The sequence below is a fragment of the Mchenga conophoros genome, linkage group LG13 (assembly GCF_057382185.1).
Source record: "Mchenga conophoros isolate Kocher_MC1m ecotype Shallow Benthic linkage group LG13, M_conophoros_male_GT1.1, whole genome shotgun sequence".
In the NCBI taxonomy this organism is placed as follows: Eukaryota; Metazoa; Chordata; class Actinopteri; order Cichliformes; family Cichlidae; genus Mchenga; species Mchenga conophoros.
This window is the reverse complement of record NC_140538.1, coordinates 31,396,304-31,418,218: the sequence shown is the minus strand read 5'-3', so window position 1 is coordinate 31,418,218 and position 21,915 is coordinate 31,396,304. Positions and strand designations below refer to the sequence as shown.

General features: G+C 40.6%; 1 protein-coding gene across 1 annotated transcript in view; it reads left to right on the top strand.

The window, feature by feature from the left end:
- Nucleotides 1–21,915, top strand: part of ttc27 (tetratricopeptide repeat domain 27) — an 81,293-nt gene that overhangs the window by 12,590 nt on the left and 46,788 nt on the right. Inside the window, exons 5-8 of the mRNA XM_085243018.1 lie at nt 3,848–3,950; nt 7,864–8,022; nt 9,266–9,405; nt 15,247–15,359. Of these exons, the coding sequence (XP_085099144.1) occupies nt 3,848–3,950; nt 7,864–8,022; nt 9,266–9,405; nt 15,247–15,359 (515 nt within the window). The remainder of the gene's footprint in view (nt 1–3,847; nt 3,951–7,863; nt 8,023–9,265; nt 9,406–15,246; nt 15,360–21,915) is intronic.

Below are 21,915 nucleotides of genomic sequence, written 5' to 3'. Positions count from 1 at the left end.
TCAATAGGATGTGTGTTTGTAATTGTTAAGTCTAATTGTTGAATGTTGTCATTGGGTTTCTTAAATTTGTACAGTCTTGGTTCAAGCAGTAGGATCAAAGCTATTCCTTTGTTCCTGACCACCTCTCCAGCCACTCTGTGCTGGGGGAGGTTTTACTGCAGATTCATGCTATCTGAAAGATCTGTTTCTTGTGTTGTAAGCTTCCTGCTTTTATGATCCTTTTGGTCAGCAGGAGGTCACACACACACACACACACACACACACACACACACACACACACACACACAGTGCCTTGTCTTAGGCTACGTCCACACGTACCCGGGTATTTTTGAAAATGCAGATTTTTCTATGCGTTTGCACCTTTCGTCCACACGTAAACGGCGTTTTCGGTCACTGAAAACAGAGATTTTTAAAAACTCCCACCAGGGTGGATATTTTTGAAAACTCAGTTTTTGCATTTACGTGTGGACGAGAAGAACGGAGAAAACGCAGCATCAAAGGTGTGTGCATTTTTTTGACGTCACACTGTGCGCCACGTTATTGTTTCGGTGAAATGAATTTCTTCAATACTGTTACTGTTAATTCTACTCTCTGCAGTGTTTAAATGCTTACATATACACACAGTTACTGTCCCTCCACACATACGACTCGGTTCTGCTTCTATGCCCCAGCTTTGTTTACTTTTTCCCACCGAGGCTTCTAGACTTCTGATTGGCCAACATTTCTGCACGGTTAGGAATATATGGCATGTTCATAGCAGCGTTTTCCTTCATTTCTGCGTTTATGTGTGGACGGGATTATTTTTTAAAACCAAAACGGAAAATCTCCGTTTTCAAAAATACCCGTGTACGTGTGGACGTAGCCTTAGAACCATTGGGGGGGGGTTTACGGTGGGAGGTGCTTGTGTTGTATTGCATACTGTAACTCAGGGCCGTGCAGTGACGTTTAAAGGGGCGGGTGCTCAAAGTTAAAAAGGGGCACATTGAACCAGGCTGAATAACAACAACACACATTCATCAAGAATCTTAATATGGGATCGCATCATACTATATCACTGTTGTGAGGTGGCGACAAGGCAAAGCAAATGTAGCCGATGTTTTACCTGATGGGTACAATGTTGCTGTTGAGGGGTTGCTGCTGCTCCTGCTGCTGATAGTGCTGGAGGGCAGGGCTGTGTTGATCTGAGACTGTAGACAGTAAAAAGTCCACAGGAGAGATGGTAGCTGATTAAACAAGTGTCATGAGATAATAAAGAAAAAATGCAAAGATTGGTGACAGCACTTGGAACCATAAGGCAACAAAAAACTGTGAGAAATAATTTAGGCTCTGCCTGTGAATCACTCTTTGCTTCTCTTCTTCCTTCCATCCCATCATTTCATATATCACTCTCCACTTGCTGTCTATGTGAGAACAAGGCACAACTTGCTATTGCAATAAACTATAATCTAATTATCCACACCTAACAACTCCTGCACTTAATCTAAATGATGACAGAAAAATGTTATAGCCCTGCCTTTAGTAGCCTCACACAGGTCCTGCTGTTTCCTCCTCATGTCCTTACCAGGCATGTCTGCACAATGTTATATCCTGAGTAATAATTTAAAAAAAATCCATACACATAAAACAAACACATGCACACACACACAGTGACATTTTAGACCTTCTTCAGAATACTGTATATACTATGGGCATCAGTGTGCTGATCCAGAATCCTTACATTATTATTTATTACTAGAGCTACAATAATAAAGCAATGAGGAAGGGGAAGTAATAAATATGAAATAATGTCATTATGATGATTCCATTTGTTTCACTATCCACTCTGTGCAGGGCAAAGCTTATTACATTTTTAAACTGCAGAGATACAATCATTTTACTGCTGTAAAATCCAACTTTTGTCTTATTTAAAATATAAATCTAATATAATCTGCTTGTGTTACAGCGTGTTTTTTAAAATATTATAATGCATAATTATGTGGACATGCATATTAGATCGTTTTTAGTGAAATATAATCCCTCCAGAAAGGCAGGAAAAGCCCGGAAACTTACTTTAAAACTAAATATGTTCCCTAAAACGGGGACAGAGCTACAGACCCATGACAGCCTTACACAGGTAGCCAGCAGCTGTGACCAGCACTACTTGTGCAGTTAATAAAAGGACAGGTAATGTTTGTCGCGCTGTTGCACACATAGCACGCTCGTTTGTTTCAGTTCGTCAGTTGCAACAAGACAACTTACCAACGTGTACGTAATAAGCTAATACTCCTGTGTGCTATACACTACAGTGTACGCTGTACACCTACTTACTGGGTTTGTCGCATCAGTCTGTGTCTCTGAGTTAACTTGTGTTTCTCCTACAGCTCCGGACCGCAAAAAATGCGCGTGCTCTTTGTGAGCTCGTTCCCGGCTCGTAACCAGCGCGTTCTGCCGTCAAGGGCGATCATTGGTTAAATGTGATCATGTGACTGATGCAAGCCAGATCCTTTTATTTAGCAAAACTGTGATTAATAGTTAAATATTATTGTTGAGGGGCACAGACAGGACTCCGCACGCACACACACATAAAAAAATAAATGAACAAAAGGGCACTTTGGGCACCCATCAGGAAAGGGGCGGGCGCTCAAGGCCCCCCCCCCCCCGCACGTGCCTGTTGTAACTGTCATGTCAATAAATAGCTACGGGGACAGCTGCTCTTTGAAGGATTTTGGGCATGAGACAGGTTAGGAGCGTGAGCTCCAAGAGCTGGTTCTTGACCAAAAACTTTCCTCGTTAGCGAGTGAAAAACCGGTTGAAGATGTTCTGTTATGTCTTGTTTTCTTCATGATGAATAAGTCTCTAAACTAGCAGTGCTTGTGGAAACACAGACCCAACAGTAGTAGTTTGAAAATATTTGTTTTACGTCATTGATTTAGATCCTAGTGGTACAGATCATGTTCCTTGCTATCCATCAAGGCCCATCATTATTCACACTGAGTGGACTTAATTTCTCTTTAGCATAAGGTTTGAAGGAAAAAAATGTGAGTGCATACTGATTCATTGAGACGGGCAATTAAATCTCCATGTGACTGTGCATCCTCGCTAACACACGAGTAAGATTTTAACATGGTTCACTTGCACTCTACCAGTGTGTGACAAGAATGGGAGGTTGCAAGGTGTAAGGAGGTTTTGGTGTAAGGGGAAATAAAACACTCCTCCTCTCTCTCTGCCACTTTCTGTTCTGTTCAGATGCAAAAAGCTAAGGAGTGAGCTGTTTTTAGTGCATGCTCAGCACTTAGCTCCAGGATGCAGCACTCTAAATGCTGGTGTTGTATTTGTCCTGAAGGCGCCTCGAGATCAGCATTATGTGTTTATTTATTCACCTATGCTCTGAGGGGAGTGCTTGTTATAACATTAAGAACAGAGTAAAAATGTCTTCCCTTTAAACACACGTTGCTGTGTAAAAACACTTACCCTCACTAACCAAAAACACAACAAACTGATAATGTAGAAATAAAAAAGAAAATCAAAACATTATTGTGATGTAGTTTCCAGATATGTTGATCTTTAAACATTCCAGCTTTTCAGTAGATTACCAGGCACACAGGCTGGAACTGTGACACAATACTGTTTGTATCATGGCCTCAGTCTTGCCTATCAATATTTTAATTGCATTATTTTAGATGGTATTTGTGGTCTTCAGACTAACAAGCAAGAAACTGAAGCGTGTAAGAAGCTTAAGCACAAATGATCTCATCTCTGTATTAAATCAGATGAAATGGTAATAAGCTACAACCCTGTTGTCAGAGAAGTTGGGTCGTGGCTTTCGTTTAATAAAAACTTGACTCACTTTGTTTCCATGTACATGCAGCTGCTGCCCTGCTGGACCCTTCGCTACATTAACCTACACCAGCAAATTCTAGAGGCCCGTTCCCCACAACTCTTCAGCTTGGCCCAGATCAGCATGGACAAAGGTCTGTTTGTTTTTTGTTATTGTTATTGTGTTGTGTTATATGCTCGTGAGTGTATGTGGGAAAGAATATTTCAAACCTAAGTGAGCATTTAGCCAGTTTACCACGTCAAGCATCAGCCGTTTCAGTGTATTCGCGCTGTGTGTGCTACAGTTTGGACAAATTGACGATAGAGTTGTTTCCAGCTACGTCTGTGGTGTCAGAAGTAGTGAATTCTTTGTGGTCCATTTGGACTACACCATAGTCAGCAGTTCACTCTGAGCTGCTGTGCTGCTGATATGTATCAGTATCTTATTTAACTGTTAAACTGGCTGATGAAATTAATGCACATTTATTGCGTACATGAAACGAAAAAAACAAATCGTGAATTATCGCAAAATGTTTTAAGGTTGGTTGAGGCAGAAAATTTAATAAATGCCAAAACTATATAGAGGCTGGGAGGACACAAACAGCCTCAGGGTGACAGGCTTTAGTTTGTTGGCAGATCAAATTCAAATTAATTTTATTGATTGGATAGGTGTTCTTCATGGCTGCAATTCCTGCAGTGTAAAATAGACTTAGCAGCAGATTATAGTCAAGTAGTAAGCTTATATATGTTCTGCATTCCCACATTAATATGATATGCGACACATAGTTTGTGCTTCATTCATTGGCTTTAGTAATTATATTCTATTTTGTGATTAAAACATGCTTTAAGTAAAAGAATCAGTCAAAACTGGACTCTTTTTGACTGATTCACAGATTGCTTTGCTTTGAAACCAAAACTCCAAATATAACTTACTCCCAACCGCATTATTTATTACCACAGCGGTTTAGCCACGCAAAAAGAGTCTCACTTTAAGCTCAAAAAAGCCATTAATCTGGCTTCGTAGTACACTGTGACCTATGTGATCAACACTGGTCTTGCATCCATTATGTGTATTCCTTGGGTTAAGCAGGTCCTGTTTTCCTCTTCGTCTCTGTCAGTAGAGGTTTCTTTGCAGCATTTCCACATAAAAGTCTGACTCCCACAGTCCTCCTCAGTTATGACAACCATTTATGAAGTCAAAAACATTATTAAACATTATTCCTGCATTAGACAAACATCCATATTAAAGACTTTGAGTAGTCTTGTGCACTTTTATAAGATAAATCTTATTCATGAATCTTATTTTGTTGTCTCTATATGTGTGTCTATGACTTGGATTTCATTTTGTACTGAGAGGTTTTCTGGGAAGGCATGGCCCATTTCATACATATGCATACTCCTTTCAAAAATGTCTCTGGCATATAGAACATGAAGCATGCACTGGTTTCTTAGAGGACCACTACCCAAACTGACATGTGGGTACCAGTGCACTGAAGAAACGTTCTTTGTTTATAAGCAGTTGTTTAATCACACTGTGTTCCTGTAATGGAATTAGAGTGGAGAAAATATCAGTATGTGAAATAACTGTTCTGCGTAAAGCAAAGCTACTCTCCCTTTCCCATCGTCCCAGCAGAGCTTTTATCAGCATTTGGATTGTTTATGTAATTATTGTTGGGTTTTTTCCACAGCCTTTCCAAATGGCTGCTTGCTGGAGTTTGTTTTTTAAAGGCAGTGGGTTTGTTGGAGCGCAGTCTGTTGTGTGGCAGTTAACAGAGTGTGAAGGGCGAGCCGACTGCACATACTACAAAACATACTGATCCGTATTCCAGAGGAACAGTTGGACACGATGCTTTTACGAGTGGTGTGAGCAGAAAGGTGATGCTGTGACAAGCATGCACATCTGTTTTCTGCCCATGGAGGTGCTGCCATGTCTGGCTTGATTTCCTTTTGTTTGGTGCGCAACAGGAATATTTTTGCTGAATTAATGTCCTGAACATTTTTACTGTTGGCCAGTTGCCTTTAATTATAACAGGTTTTTTTTCTGTAAGGACATTCTTTGAGACTTACTCTGAGCTGCAAAGTCAAAGTGTCTGCATGTTTGAAGGTGCCCACTGATATTGTCACAGCTTAGCTGATCAGAGTAGTTGTTGGGTTAGAATGGAAAAAAACACACCTATAAATATCTACAAAGGGTGTGTGTGAGACATATTTTACATATAAGTCTATTTTAATATGAAAGGTTGAGGTTATTGTCACTTGGAAAGAACAAAATCGGCAGCTTTAGGCACCCAGTACTTTGATGGCTCACAGTTTGTACCAAAAATGTTAAAAGAAGTCCCATGAAGCTAGAAACATTTGTGATGTGTATGTTTTGCAGAGATTTACCATATAAGTAAGCAAATCAGTATGAACGCTGCATGTTTATTTGCTTCTGTGAATCAAACTGTAGTATATAACTGTTAACACGATGTGCTCGCTTTAGTTAACGTGCAAATAGCCAACCGGCGACAGCGCAGTAACACCTGTTACAAATGATCCTGCTAGCCAGCTGATATGGTTGGCTTTGCTTTGCATTGCTTCTGTTAGTAAACTTCCAAATTTTGGTTTTTTTTTTAACAGAAGCCATTGCAAATGATGTCGGTATTTATCTTGGCCTACAGAAAGTGTTTGATACAGTAGATTATTGTCAGTTATTAAGGAAATTAGAGAGATGTGGAATAAGAGGAATAGCCTGTTCCTGGTTAAAGCTCATTTGAAAAATAGACAACAGTGTGTGCAAATTAACAAAACTGTTTGAATTTAGAAAGGTTCAATGTGGGGTTACCTCTATGATCAGTGATCGGTCTAAAACTCTTTAGACTTTACATTAATGATATAAACAATTTACTAAAATGAGTAAATTGTTTAAATTTGTTATTTTTGCAGATGATTTAAAGATTTAAAGGATATTTTGTGTGCAAAAGAACGTGAGTATGACATTCTTAACATGTGGTTTGATATCAACAGATTGTCCCTTAAGAAAACTCAATTCATGCTTTTTGTGACCAAAAAAGGATGTAAAGAAAATATTGAATTAAAGGTTTTTAATACCAAAATTAAAACAGTCAGTGATGTAAAATCCTATGAACAACATTTTCATTATATTATAGGGAAAATGTCAAAGTTATTATGTGTTCTTTATAACACTAAGCATCTATTAGAGCTTTACATATAATTTCCTGTTCACTTGTATTTTTTTCTTGTGTGGAGTTGTGGGAGTCGGCTTTTAAAACAATAATAAATTCAATACTTATACTACAAAAAAAAAAAAAGAGTAATCCGAGTCATTAATAAGACTGGTTATGATCACACTGAGGCAATGTTTCTAAGGTCACACATAATGAAAGTGAACGATTTGGTGTTTTTAAAGTAATGAAAATGATGTTTAAGCAAAAAACAAGTTACTCCCAAACTGTGTTCAAAGGTTTTCTCAATAATTAGAGATTTTTGTCATTTTACTGTAACAAAAGCAAATAAAGAGATTAAACAAAGGTGTACTTCTGTTGTTGAGGTTTAATTGTCGAATGATGTTGATATGTGTTTAAAAATAAAAAATGCAATTCATTTGCAGTCTTCAAAAGAATGCACTACAAATATATTTATCGAGGGTTATATTTGATTTGTTAATGTTAGTCTTGTCTATTTGGAAAGGTGGGGTACCTTAAATGATAAGAATGTTGGCCAGGCATAAATATAAGCAGGGCTGCACATAAGTGGTCCGCAGGTGCGCATTCGCTGTCAAAATAAAAGAATGAGGGAATGAGACTGCGCTTTCCTCTGTCCATTCCCATCGACTCCATGCTCAGTGTGTCTTTTTAATGTCTCATTTCAGGGCCTGAGTTCTTCGAGCAGGGTTGTAAGGAGCATAGATATATTTGGTTCATGCATAGAAAAGAAACTGGACCCCTGGTGTTTTCTCAGCTACTTTGACAATCTCTGAACATTTTAACTGCAAAATCACAATGTAAGATGGCTAATCTGTGTTTCATGTTCATCCTCACTGGAATGTTCTTCCCTTTCCTTTTACAGTGCTCAAATGCCAGTCTGTGTTATCACAACACAGAAACCTGGCTATTCAATTCCACCTCGAGTGCGTCTACACTAGTCTCACCTACTATGAGTACCAGCGTGCCAAGGAACACATCGAGAAGGCTCGGGAGCTTTCGGGGCTCACCATCAACATGACTGGTAACTGAAGTACACACCTGGAGAAAAGAATGCTGAATTGACAGAGAACCATAGGAGGCCTGTATAATCAGGGAGAGTTGACAAAAGGGAGTTCTACATGAAACACAATTTGACAGTTTAACAAATTATTATTAGCAAACCCAAAGCTACTAGAGCTGCAGAATTAGGTCTCCAGTAGTTTAGCCTATGTTGAACTCTTGGAGATCTTATTGTTTAGGAAGGAGCTTTAGTTTTAGTCAGTGACTCGTTATTTCTCGAATTCTACAAACAGGATAAAGTATAAACTATTAGCTTCTTAAGTGATAAAGTAACATTAACCTTGTGCCCTGGCTGTGGCTCATCTTTCCAGTGTGCTGCAGCGCTGTATTATAGGACTCTATGAAGTACTGTCCAGTTATCATTTTACACCCGTGCAGCTTTTTATTGGAAAAAATAAGTTTTTAAATACTTATGCTGTATTTTTATATTTTAGTTCCCGTTTTGGTAAATGGGCTGGTTCTTTTATAGCGCTTTTCTACTCTGAGCACTCAAAGCGCTCATCCACACAGCGCTTTTTTTTTTTTCTATGTTCTTTCTATGTAAGTAGCACTAACATGGGGTTCACATGTGTTCACACACGGGGTTAGTATCTTGCCCAAGGATATTTGGCATGCAGACTGGAGCACCACCAACCTTCTGATTAGTAGGTGACCTGCTCTGCCACCTGAGCTACAGCCACCCCTTTTACCTTTATCTTTTATTAAGAACAATTTAGCCCATAAATTAAACTTCTCAGATATGTTATTTTTGCTGCAGTGTCTACACTAGTAAGATCTTTTTATATAAACGAACATAACTATTATCTTTCTCACCGGCATTTTTCAATCATTCAATCAACTTTCATTTCAAAAGTTATAGAGTTGATGTGTGATTTTTTTTTTTTTTTTTTTTTTTTTGTAAGAAATTGATATTCAGAGATATTCAAGAGATCTTTAGATGTCAGCTGCTGTAGCTAGCTAGCTTTTTGCTAACTTTATATTCAGCATAACCTCATAAATCCTTGATATCCTTGATTTCAGATTTGGGTGTGTTGAAGTATGGACAGAGCAATAGTTGTCCAACATTCTAAGCTGGACTGACAACATGTTGCATTATTGCATTATTTGTTGAATAATGCAAATGTAGTTACCAGTGGTGATGCTGAATAAAATGTCCAAATTTAACCATAGTATATCTAAACCTTTTAAGCTGATTTCATCTGTAGGTGCCCTTGGCAAACGTACCCGGTTCCAGCAGAACTACTTGGCTCAGCTCATCCTTGAAGTCAAAAGAAAGCAGGACCAGCCTTGTCAGATCAATGATGAGGAAACTCCCACCCCTACACCTCAGGCTAGTCTTCCCAAGGTATGAGCGTCTGTTTGTCTTCTTCCCAGCGCACTTTGGTTGTTCGGCTGACTGACTGTTGAGCCTCTATCTTCTATGTTTCAGACACATTTATTTAAAGTTCGGTAACTTGCAACATGTCCCTTAAGCCCACTTACACACACATTGATAACACATCGTCTTTTCCACCTTTAAGCTAATGTCCACACACTCACAATTTACCTTTCAAAACTGAGAGAGATTCCATGAAACCTATGTGTTTATTGTTGGTATTTATATTCTTGGTTAACTTGAATTAACCTTTTTATTTTGCCTTTATACACTCTAAGACCATTTGTACTTGAACTGTCTCTCTTATTCAGTTTTGTGATTGCATAAGTATTTGAAGTTTGATGTGTGACTTAAAATGGGTATGTTTGAGTTTACTAGGAGAAAATCTTTAATGGCAGGGGCCATACTATAAACAGACAAGAGTCTAACCTTGACTCCTCTAAAAATGGATAGCTTATGGAAGCTGTCTCGTTGACTTGGCAACAGTCTGCCCATTTAACCTTTTCTGCTAGCCAAAATTTACAGAGGTGCAAATGCTTTTTAATACCCACCATCATCAGCAGAGGGGGGTGTCTACTTCTGGACCTTTTATAATACCCTGTGAAACCTGTTGATACTGTTGACCCTGTTAGTTCTCTGTTACAAGTTACAAGTTCTCAATATATAGGCCTTTAACTCAATCTTTCTCCTGAAATGGGAAAAGAAATGAAAATTTTTATGCTGGAGTGCAGTTAAAATTCATATTCTACCTCTAATACTTTGCATGTGCAAGACCAACAGCATATCAGGCAGGTGTTGTCATAATATTTTTGATTATTGACATACATGCACATAGTCATGCATACGTAAGTCTTTATAGAGAGGCATGGTTTAGGCTGCATCAAACCCGGTCCCTGTAGCCTTTTGGCATATAGGTTGCCTACTTAACCAAGTGAATGATAACTGACAGTGGCTTATGAATCTGATTGTTTGGTAGGTAACCAGAACCTGAAGTAGCAAAGCAACCTTAAACCATGATGTTGATACGTGGAGTTCCCACCACTATGCATTTGTGTCACAATGACGGGTTTTGTTTGTTTTTGCACACTGTTCTTCTAAAATTTTAGGAAAAGTTAATATTAGTGCCCAATGAACATTGTCTTAGAAATGCTCTAAAATGTACCATGACACATTGTATAATGTAATGAACTCACATTTATTTAGCACTTTTTTTCTAGTCTTACTGATCACTCAGAGTGCTTCAACTACTTTCTTTTTAACCTCACATGAATAGTTTAGAGTTTGAAGTGGGAGCTATCATCATCTGAGTTGAACATCTGAACCAATGTACCACCCACTGTTTCCTTCATGGTGTCCGTCCACACTGTTCTTATTATTTCTTTTTTTTCTTGAGGTGAATATAAAATTTAACCTTGTTTTAAAACTGTATTGGTTTTGCTGTGACCCAAGTTTTTGTAAATGGTTAAGAACTTTTATTTATAGAGAGGAGAACCTGTAAAAGCCCAGACTTTTTTTTTCTGTCTTTATTTTGGCCACATTTGACAGGAACTGCATGCTGATATCCTCATATAAAACCTTTTTACAACAACTGTTAATAAACTAAACAAGAGCAAAGATATTATGATCCAGATTGATTTTTGCTGGGTTTTTTTGAGAATGTCAGAAGAATGTCAATTATCCTTGTTTCTATTTGATATGTATTTGTACAATTACTCAAACATCCTGGGTCTAGTTCTAGATTAAACTTGACTTTAAAAGGTAACCGCTTCTAAGAGCTACCTCTCATGTGGTTTTCATACCTCTGGTATAGATTTGTCTGACTTTTTGCGTAAATCGGCTGACAAAACAATCCTTTGCTATCCACTCTGCCAAAATCAGATTGTCCTCCTTAGTTCGGTCCTCTTTACATTTATATTAAGTTTAGTTTGTGTGTACGAAAGAGATCTTGGTGTGTGACAACCTATTTTCCTGGTGTCTATGAAAACTAAAATATCACTTTGCTTCCCTAAATTCCCTCTCTGGTGTTTCCCAAAGTTGCACAGTCAGATCTCTAGTGCTCAAATGTGTCAGCCACTTCATGATGAAGTACTGGTCAGATGCCCACCACAGTGTGCTGACACACACACTCTCGCACAAAAACACCAACAAGCAGAAAAGAGAAGAATGGTTACTGTCTAAATGTTTCATTATGCTCTCCAGGCAGAGAGAAACTTGCTTTTAAATGGTCTGTAAAGCACAGAGATTTAAACGATCTCCCACACACACTGCACAATGACTGTCTAATTTCCCTCCATCATACCTGGTAAGTCTCCCATTCATCCTTACGCTACGCAGGTTTGGTTTTAGGTCCCTACACAGTCAATCACTCTCTCTGGCTGACTCCTTTTGTTCTTTTTGCCAGCATTGTGTGCTTACATGGAGGTGGTTTATTTACCTCACACTGCTGGATGCTGTGTAGTCTGGCAGTGAGCTCGGGCTGGGTGATTCATTTCATTTTCAGACAGGAATTTGACTTAAAACATTAACATTAAAAGCAAGTTAATCAAGCGAAAACAATCACTGTAACACATTTTATTCACAGTGATGGTCTTGATTTGTTACATGTTAAGCAGATCCGTGTCCTCTTGTGAACTGGATGTAAAGTGGATTGTACAAATGTGAGGCAGGGTGGTTGTACCCTGCTGGAAATGTGTTGTTGTTGTGATAGTAATCCTGCTTAGTATCCAGAGATTCAGGCATCTAGTCTGTATAATTGGATAAGGAAATGAAAACCCCTTTTCTAATCTAAAAGTGACACCAAAACCCTCCACTTTTTTTTTGCTAGAGTTTTATTGTCCATGTTAACATTGTTTTGGAGCACAGGGTGGCTAGGCTGAGCCTTCGACTTAGGATAAAAAGCTTAGATATTCAGGATTCATGCTACAACTTCCTTTGCATTAAAAGGAGCCACTCTGTCTGTCTGGTATCTGATAAAGTGTCTGCCTCTGGTGGTTTTTCCTATCATGTGTAACTGGTATGAGATTGTTAATCAGATCAAGAACATGGTAAGAGATTATATACGTTGTCTAGCTTGTTAAGACCTAGAAAAAGTCACAATGGACAGAACCGTCTCTCTAGCTTTCTCACTGGGGATTTATCCTTCATCTGTAAATCTATGCTATGGTGACATTGGAACCACACCCATCTTAAACTACTTACTATAACCTGTGACCTAAACCGATATTAAGCCAGATTTAGACCACAGAGGTCTAAATCAGGTGTAAGACCTGATTTGTCCCCCTTGATGGACAATGATTCATATTTTCTTTTTTATTGATCTGATCTAATAAATTCAAAATCTTTTCCAAAATATTTGCTGGAAATTCACAGGAGGAATCAATGGTACTCAGCAGGCTAATAGCAATAGTTGCAGACTGCATCAACCAGATGTGCATTCACTCTTCTGGGGGGGGGGGAGGATTAGGTTTCAGAGTGGTTTGCAGTTCCTATTGAAGCATAATTCCCCAGTTAGTCATCTGCCATTCAGAAGTAGCCAAGCCAAAAAACTCTGTTTCTGATTTGTAATAATTGCAATAGTTCTTTTTCCCCCATCAGTTTCCCAAATATTTCACTTACTAAGTGTTTTTGTTTCCAGCTAATCACATATTTCAAGCTAATCTAACATTTAACCGTAGCAGTGGCAAAACACAATTACAAAGGTGGAACTTTTCCTTGATCTAGGGGCTAACATTTCACTGAAAGCTGTCAGGGACATTTTGTTGTGTTTTCTTTTTTTCTTTTTTTTTATATCATGCTAACAAAAACCTTATTAGCTATGTAGTTCAGTCCATGTACATTCCAAGATACTGGTAGTCGGTGCTAAAGAATTTAGGAATGAGACACTGGTTCTAGCTTACATACATTTTCTGAAATCTTTCGAGCCTTACCTGTAGTGCGCCCATAGAGCTCTTAGTCTTGTAGCCATGGCTCAGGTCCAGTTCCTTGTGCTATGTTCAAACCACTAATACCCTCATTACTGGTGGAGGGGAGTAAATTGGCTCAATCAAAGCTGTCATTAACTAGAGCACACAGTCTCCCCATCTCAAGTGGATAGAAGGAAAGTAGAGAGGCAAGGAGTAGGGACTGTTTATCACTGGCCAATCAAACCTAGTGCCAAACGGGAAACGGGGCCATTTCTGTTGCTGTGGGTCTGAGTGGACTTAGACCCACAGATCCAGGGCTTCTGTTTTTTTGCTGATGCCAAACCACATTATCACAACAGAGGATTTGATTGAGTTTGCTCAGACCAGAGGAATGCACTTGCCTGTCACTGACAGTTACTGATCATTAAGTCCAGAATTTTTGAATACCTCATAATTGGTAAAGTAGTTTGAGCCTTAGCTCATCCTGACTGCATGGTGTTCTTATGCAGGACTCTAAAAATTCAAACTGAGTGTGTACACGTGTAGGTGAAGGTTAAAGATGTTATGTGTGTTATGTCTGAATAATCTATCCATATAGGCCTACCCATTAGCTTGTTGGTTGGTAGGTGCAAGGCAGTCTGTCTTAATGAAGCACCTCAATTACCAAAAACATCTTTAGAAAAAAAAGGCAGAATTACATATACTGATTTTTGTGCCTTTATTTCTGATACTTGTGAGTGTGAGTGACATCTGACATGGTTTAATCAAATGTGACTGTGCAATCAGCAGTGTAACAAACTCAAATTCAGCTTTGAAAGCTTTGGAAGTGGAACTTGCACCTTAGAAGTTTTGTTTTGTTTCTGGGGAATACCAAGCTAAATATTATTAAACCAGTACTAATCACCTCTGAACATTACCCTCTTAGCCATCAAACAGCATCTCTTTTTAAATATATTCCGCAGTTAAACAGGTCTTTTAAATCAATTCATTTCTAAGATCTTTCAAAGATCCAAGCTGTTACATGCAATAGGCTTATAGTTGTATGGTTGGTATTTCATTCCAGTTATTGGTCAACACTGTTGTTTTAATATGTGCTATATAAATAAATTTTGATTTGATTTGATTGGTCCAGTGAGAACTGCTAGTCCATTTGAGTAAAGCACACCCTCTCTGGGCAAAAAGATGGAGTATTGGTTGTTTGGTGATTTTCTTTTAGCAATGAGGTTGATCAGAAATGCATAAAGTTTATACGTTAAAGCACTGCATTAATGTATGGTTTAATATACCTTATATTCTAAAGCTCTTTAAGAATAGGTGAGGTGCAAGAGAACATTTCTCTTGATGCAGAGATACTATGGGTCGTTCCTGAATGACATATCACTTTATCGTCTTTAGAGGAATTCCAGACACTCTTTCAGTCATAATCCACTGCATGTGGCTTGGGCAGTAAATCAGCCTTGACTTCATACTCAGCTGTCTTTACCACAACAGACCTCAGTTTGGCACAGAAACCTGAGAAAATTGAGGCCTAAAATATGGAAGTCGTAATTTGCAGCCACTGTGTGGCAACCTACCTCTACCTCCAATCTATGTGACCATATTAACAGAATCACTAGTTACCAGCAGTTAACTGAAATCTTGATTGTTTAGCTTATCTTTGAATGCTCAGTAAAACGAGTTATTTTCTTGCTAATATCCATATTGAAGTGATGGCCCCAAGTAGCAGCATGTTTGAGACAGTCTTCAAATTTAAAACCCTTACCCTTCTTAACATTGTAGCTCCAAGCAATTTCTGAAAAGTAATGCTACATTCAAAAATGTATGCTTAGTCGCTTGGCAGAACCTTATAGTCTTTATATTCAGTGGTTTATGGCTGCTGATTGTACACATTGTGTTTCTTTGCCTACAGGACTATAGTCTGGGGGATGACACACTACTGGATAAAATCAATTTAGCAGAGCCAGATCAGTACCACTTGCCTGACCTAACTGCTGAAGAACAGGCCGTCATCCTGGGTATCTGGTAAGTCTGCTGCCTCAGAGCTGAACTGTAGCTGTGCGTAAAATTGCAGTTAGAATTGTTTAAAACAGTGGGAAAACCACTAAGAGTGCAGGTATATTGTAATACATAACGACGACGGTAGCCTCATAAGGAACATTGGGTTAATAGTTCATCTGTTGGATGTCAGAAGAAATTGTGTCTCAGGCCTGAAGACTGAAATAATTTCTCACCATCCTGCACATCTATTTAGATCTAATGATCCCCTCAGTTCAGTTTGCGCCTGCATGAATATATGCCATATTCTAGGGCTGCTCGATTATGGCAAAAATGATAATCATGATTATTTTCACTGAAATTCAGATCTCGATTATTTGACGATATTTATTTAACAATAACAATGTGTTGAATAATGGCTTAAAAGATGGTCAAAAAATAATATAAAATAGTGTGCAAATACTGATAACAGTGCAAATGTTTGCAATATAAAAAATAAATGAAAAATGTAAACATCTGTGTTTAGTGAACTTCAAAATACTCCATAATATTTATGCATACAAATAACCAAACATCAAGGCAAGCTGTGTAGCCACACAGTGTACAATTGCATCAAACTGACATTGAGGTATGTCGATTTACCGTGTGATGTTACTCTGTGGTGCAGCTACGACACCGTAGCAAAGTTTACACACTGTCTTGATCCACGTCTGACTCCGCGAACCCATAATGTTTCCACACCACTGAAGCTCTTTTACCTCTCTTTTCAACCAGCGGCATTCTTTCTTCAGCAGCCATTATCCTCTCCTCTCCAAATAAGAGGAGGAGGCTACCCCCCTACCCCCCCCCCCCCCCCCCCCCCCCCCCCCCCCCCCGTCCCCCATCCCCTTCTGTCTGCCTCAATTTTATCCCACAACTTAGACATTCACATTACTCACACTCTCATTACACATACATATAGGATCTTGGGGGTGGGCACGCTACATGGACTCCAAATTACCATCAGGGTGTACAACCTCACCCCTGGCGTCGTTGCCCACCTCTCAATTTTAAATACACTTAGACATTGAGGGCTAGCAGGAGGGACCATGCGCTTACCTGCTGCTCTCTGGCAGGTAGCTCCATGCCCTCCTGGGTTTTAAATGCACCGTAGAACACACATGCATCAACACTACAATGAGCGGGTGGAGGGAGGTTTGGAGTCTTCTCTCACCCCCATTCTCTGCGACCTGCTGGAGCGGGAGGGTGTAGGAGGATAGGTTGGCCGTCCGACTGCGGTCTGGAGTGTGGGGCCTCCCTGCTGCTGCGGAGTCGGGGCGGTCTGCCCCCCCCCACCGCAGGGAAAAGGGTAACACCACCTGGGTCTGGGTGCAGTTCCCCCCTCCAGGGGCAAGGGTACCTAGACCCGGTTCGTAGAGTACGCTTGGGGAGTGTGATCGTGTGTACAGCGTAGGGCTGCTCGATTATGGCAAAAATGATAATCACGATTATTTTCACTGAAATTGAGATCGCGATTATTTGACGATATTTATTTAACCCTTTAAGACCCACCATAGAACCAAGTCCGCCAGAGCTTATATTATTTTTTTAGAATAGAATAGAATAGAATAGCCTTTATTGTCATTGTACAGAGTACAACGAAATTGGAGTGCCACTCCCTTGGTGCAAGTTTCAATAATAAATATAAATGTAAAATATAAAAAGTACAAAAAAAACAATCGTAAGTACTCAAACAATAGTATGTACAATATATACAGGATAGCAGCATTAATATAATGACAGTATGAATAGCAGCATAATATAATGACAGTGACGGTATGGAATAGGTTCAATTGTTTTTGTGCTTATTCACTACGGTGATAGCTCTGGGAAAGAAGCTATCCCTGAATCTGTTTGTCCTGGTTTTATGTGACCTGTACCGTCGGCCTGATGGTAATAGTTCAAACAGTTGGTTGCTGGGGTGAGAGTGGTCCTTGATGATATTGCCAGCTCTGCTGAGGTACCGAGAGTTTGCAGTGACCTCCAGGCTGGGCAGAGAGCAGCCAGTGATCTTCTGGGCTGTGTTGATGACCCTCTGCAGTACTTTCCTGTCTGCAGCTGAGCACCCTGCATACCATGTTGTTATGCCGTACGTTAGGATGCTCTCTATGGTGGCTCTGTAAAATGTCACCAGCAGCCTCTCCTCCAGGTTGTTCCTCCTGAGCACTCTCAGAAAGTGGAGACGCTGCTGGGCCTTTTTAACCACCGCTGTAGTATTTGCAGTCCAGGAGAGGTCATCAGAGATCTGCACGCCCAGAAACCTCATGGAGTGTACCCTCTCCACACAGCTCCCGTGAATGTAAAGTGGGGCCGGGTCTGCTCTGCCCTTCCTGAAGTCCAAGATAAGTTCTTTAGTTTTCGTGGTGTTCAGTTGGAGGTTGTTAACTGAACACCACTCAGTCAGTCTGTTGACCTCATCTCTGTAGTCCGACTCATCCCCCCTTGAGATGAGTCCAACCACTGTGGTGTCATCCGCGAACTTTATGATGGTGTTTGAGAGATGGGTAGGGGAGCAGTCGGATGTGTAGAGCGTAAACAGGAGGGGACTCAAAACACATCCTTGTGGAGACCCGGTGCTGAGTGTGATGGTGCTGGACCGGTGGGGGCCGAGTCTGACAGACTGTGGTCTATTTGTCAGGAAGTCCTTGATCCAGAGGCAGATGGGGGTGGAGAGTCCCAGGTGAGACAGTTTCTGGACCAGGATCTCCGGGATGATATGATTGAATGCTGAGCTGAAGTCCAGAAAGAGCATTCTCACATAGCTTCCTCGGTGCTCCAGGTGACTCAGCGCAGTGTGGAGCGCTATGGTGATAGCGTCCTCGGTGGAACGATTTTTCCTGTAGGCAAATTGGTGGGGGTCCAGAGTGGGAGGCAGACCGGCCCTGATGTGCTAACAGACCAGTCTCTCAAAGCACTTCATCACTACAGGCGTAAGTGCAACAGGCCTGTAGTCATTTGGGCTGGCCACAGCTGTCTTCTTGGCGATGGGGATGATGGTGGAGGTTTTGAGGCAGGGCGGGACGTTGTTTGATGACAAGGAAAGGTTGAAGATTTTAGTGAAGACTCCGGTCAGTTCGTCAGCACATGCTCTGAGAACCTTTCCATGTATTCCATCAGGACCTGCCGCCTTCCTGGGATTCACTGACCTTAGAACACACCTCACTTGGTGCTCCCTAAGTGTTAGTGTGCCAGTGCTGGGGGCGGGTGGAAGTGGTGTGGCAGCTGAGGGCTTGGTCGTCTCAAAGCGGGCGAAGAAACGGTTTTACATGTTGTAGTGCCGTTTGTGGGAGCATTTCAAGTTGCTATGCAACTGTTATAGCCCATATTTTAATAATATGTATGCGTTAAGTCCATAGTAACTACATTAATTGCAAAAAAGTGCAATAAACTACAAAAAAATTGAAAATCGTTTTTGTTTTTTACATATATTTCTACTTGGAGAAATTTAAGAGGTTTATCCCTCAAAACTTTAAATACAAAAAAGTTGCAAAAAATAGTTTACAACAACAGGAAATTTATTTTGAGTGTCTTCATAGTTTTATTTTGGAGATACACCAATTTTTATATACTGCAGGAAAAACAAAAAAACAATCCTATGATGCAAATTTGCAAAGAAAACAGCAGGTGCATCAAAATAAACTATTTCCAGCAGTGCAATTCGAGTTCTAAGCATCCCAGAAACTATTCAGAAAAGTCAAACATGACCAGTATAGGTTTTTAAGGCGTACAAGTAAAAAAAAAATACATTTTCCGCGAAAATGACGTCACTTCCGGTTTCGGCCAGGAAATGGCGGACATGCGACAGTTCGCGCTGACGTCTGTTTCACTGTGGGAAGTGTTACGAACAGCTGATCGGATCGGCAAAGCGTGTTTCTGGAATATTATGTTTTTGTTCCTGCAAGCGCTTTTTATGCAATTTTTGCAAAGCTATAAGTGGAAGGAAACCGTGACCGAGGACAAGCTGATGGCATCAGATGTAAGTACAACTCCTCCGGTTTCATATGCAAAAAAAATTATTGCGCTAGCTTACACGGTTCAGGTTCTACAGGGATTTAAAAATAGTTACGCAAAACGGAGCGTGCTGCTCTGACTGGCTTTAAAGGGTTAACAATAACAATGTATTGAATAATGACTTTAAAAAATAATATAAAATAGTGTGCAACACCACTGAAGTTTTTTTTTTACCTCTCTTTTCAACCAACGGCAGTCACTCTCCTCTCCAAATAACTTCTGCTTAGCTTTCCGGGCTTCCCTCGGGTCCTCTTAATCAGCGGTCTCCAACCTTTTTTGTGCCACGGACCGGTTTATGCCCGACAATATTTTCACGGACCGGCCTTTAGGTGTCGCGGATAAATGAGGGAGGGGCTAATAATCGGCTCAGTCATTTTTAATGATCGTTGAAAGCCCAGATCGTAATCGTGATTAAAATTCGATTAATTGAGCAGCCCTAGTACAGCGTCTCTTTATGTCTGTCTCCACGTTGGTTGAGTGTGGAGTAAGTGCATATGAGAGCATGAGGGTGGGAATGGATGTTTGTGTCTGTGTGTGCCTGTATTTTTGTGTCTATATGTCAGGTTGGGTATCAGACGCCACCTCTCTGGGGACATCTCAGGCCCTCCAAGGTTTGGAGGCCTATCTCCCCCCACCACTTCCCCTGCCAGTGGTGGACCCCCTCAGACATCGGTGCGTTGGTGGTTCTTTGTGTCTGGGGATGGGCGTTCGGGTACACACCGGCTCACTCCTTGGCGGCCGCTTATCGGGGCCTGGAGCCTGGGGCTTGCTCGGGCCACTTCGGAGGTGGGGTGCCCCCGGCCTCTCGGCCTGGGGCTCGGTCACTCAGGCACGACTGGCTGCCGGCGGAGCTCACGGGCGCGTCACTGCAACTCCCCCTGGCTTCTGCTCCGCGGCTGCTGAGTGAGCTCTCATCTGGGACTCTCCTCAGCTCTTACTGGGACAGTGGCGCGGCTGCCCCTCTGTTGGTCTTCCTTGGTCTCTTGTGTTCTGGGGGCCTCTGGATGTCTGGAGTTTTGATCTCCTCCATACCTGCTTCATGCCCTGGAGGACGGGGCTGTGGCCCCCCCACACCCTCTAGCAGATCATTACATGAAGGAACCTTTTAAAATAACAAGCGCGTCCATGCTCACAGGTGTACACACGGGTGATCACACCCACAAACTACACCCTTTTGGCTCCTACCTCAAAGCACACTGTGTTCTGTTGATCTTATGTGCTGCACAATAATCTTTAATATTTAGTATTTACTGTCATATTCCCATATACCATTGTGATGTTGTTTATTCTATTACTCTTGTTCTCTTCTGCTTGTTTTCTTTTTTCTTTCTCAGCAGGTGATCCAGGTGATTGATATATGCTTTTTTTATTTCTTTTTTTTTTTTTTCTTCTTCTGCTCATTCTGTTGGTTTTTGTCTTTTGCCCTTCTCCCCCGTCCCTCTTCTCAGCTGTTTCTCTTTCCCTCTTTCTTTCTCCCCTTCTTTCCTCCAGTCAAGTCTGTCCCGTATTCAGCAAGTGAAAATAAAATAAACAATAAAAGGTGAATCAAATGGACCATTACGGCAAGGCTGGGATGGTCAATTTGGTAAAGTAAATCCGTTGGGCATCTTTCTTTGCCTTTAGACAACAATTCTGATGGCAAAAGAGCCAAACGGGACAGGCAAAAAAAAAAAATTGAGCAAGTGTGTTACCAAACAAGACACCTTAATAGATAGCCCATGACTATCTGGCACTGGACTTTGGCCCTTGTGGGACATGATTGTCGCGGGTGGAGGATAACCTGTGCTATACGCTCCCCACTCGTCTTTACTGTTTTTAAGTCTCTCTTTTTTCCTCTTCCTTCTTCTATTTATCTCTTTATCACTTCTTCTCTCTTTTGCTAACCTGGCCCTCACCCCCTGTCAGCTCTGGGGGTGAGGGAACCTCATGATCCTTTATATTTCATAAATATGTGACACCCCAGGCAGTTTTTCAGCCAGTAAGCCCCAGGAGTTTGCATGAGTTAGCTGATGTCGTCCCAACTGTTTTGCTATGTTACATAGCTATGAATTCTGCCTGGTTACCAGGCAGAGCAGTATTAACTTACATAAACCAGAAAAAAGCCAATATGGGGTCAGCATCAAAACCAAACAAAGGTCCGTCAATGGATCGAATTCCCTGATTCTTAAGATTTAATTATGTCTATCAGTGGTGTACTAAGGGCTGTGCTCTGGTCTTAGATGACAGTCACTGGAATATAGTGCAGTGGGTAGTAAACTGAATGTGTGACTGTGTACATTTACCACCTGCACAAACATTTTTCCAGAGTCAGTTAATAAGTTGTATGTTTTTCTATGTAAAGTTTAGAGTTCATCAACACTTCTTTTACCCAACCCTTTCTTTTTTTTGTGACCTGTAGTTTTCTCTAAATTTATAGCTGAGTGACTGTTATTTGTGAACGTGTTTGTCCTGGTGGTTTAATCCAGGCAAAGGGATAAAAAAAATAGACTAAAATGTAATATATAAAAATAGTTATCTTCACAGTAACCTGGTG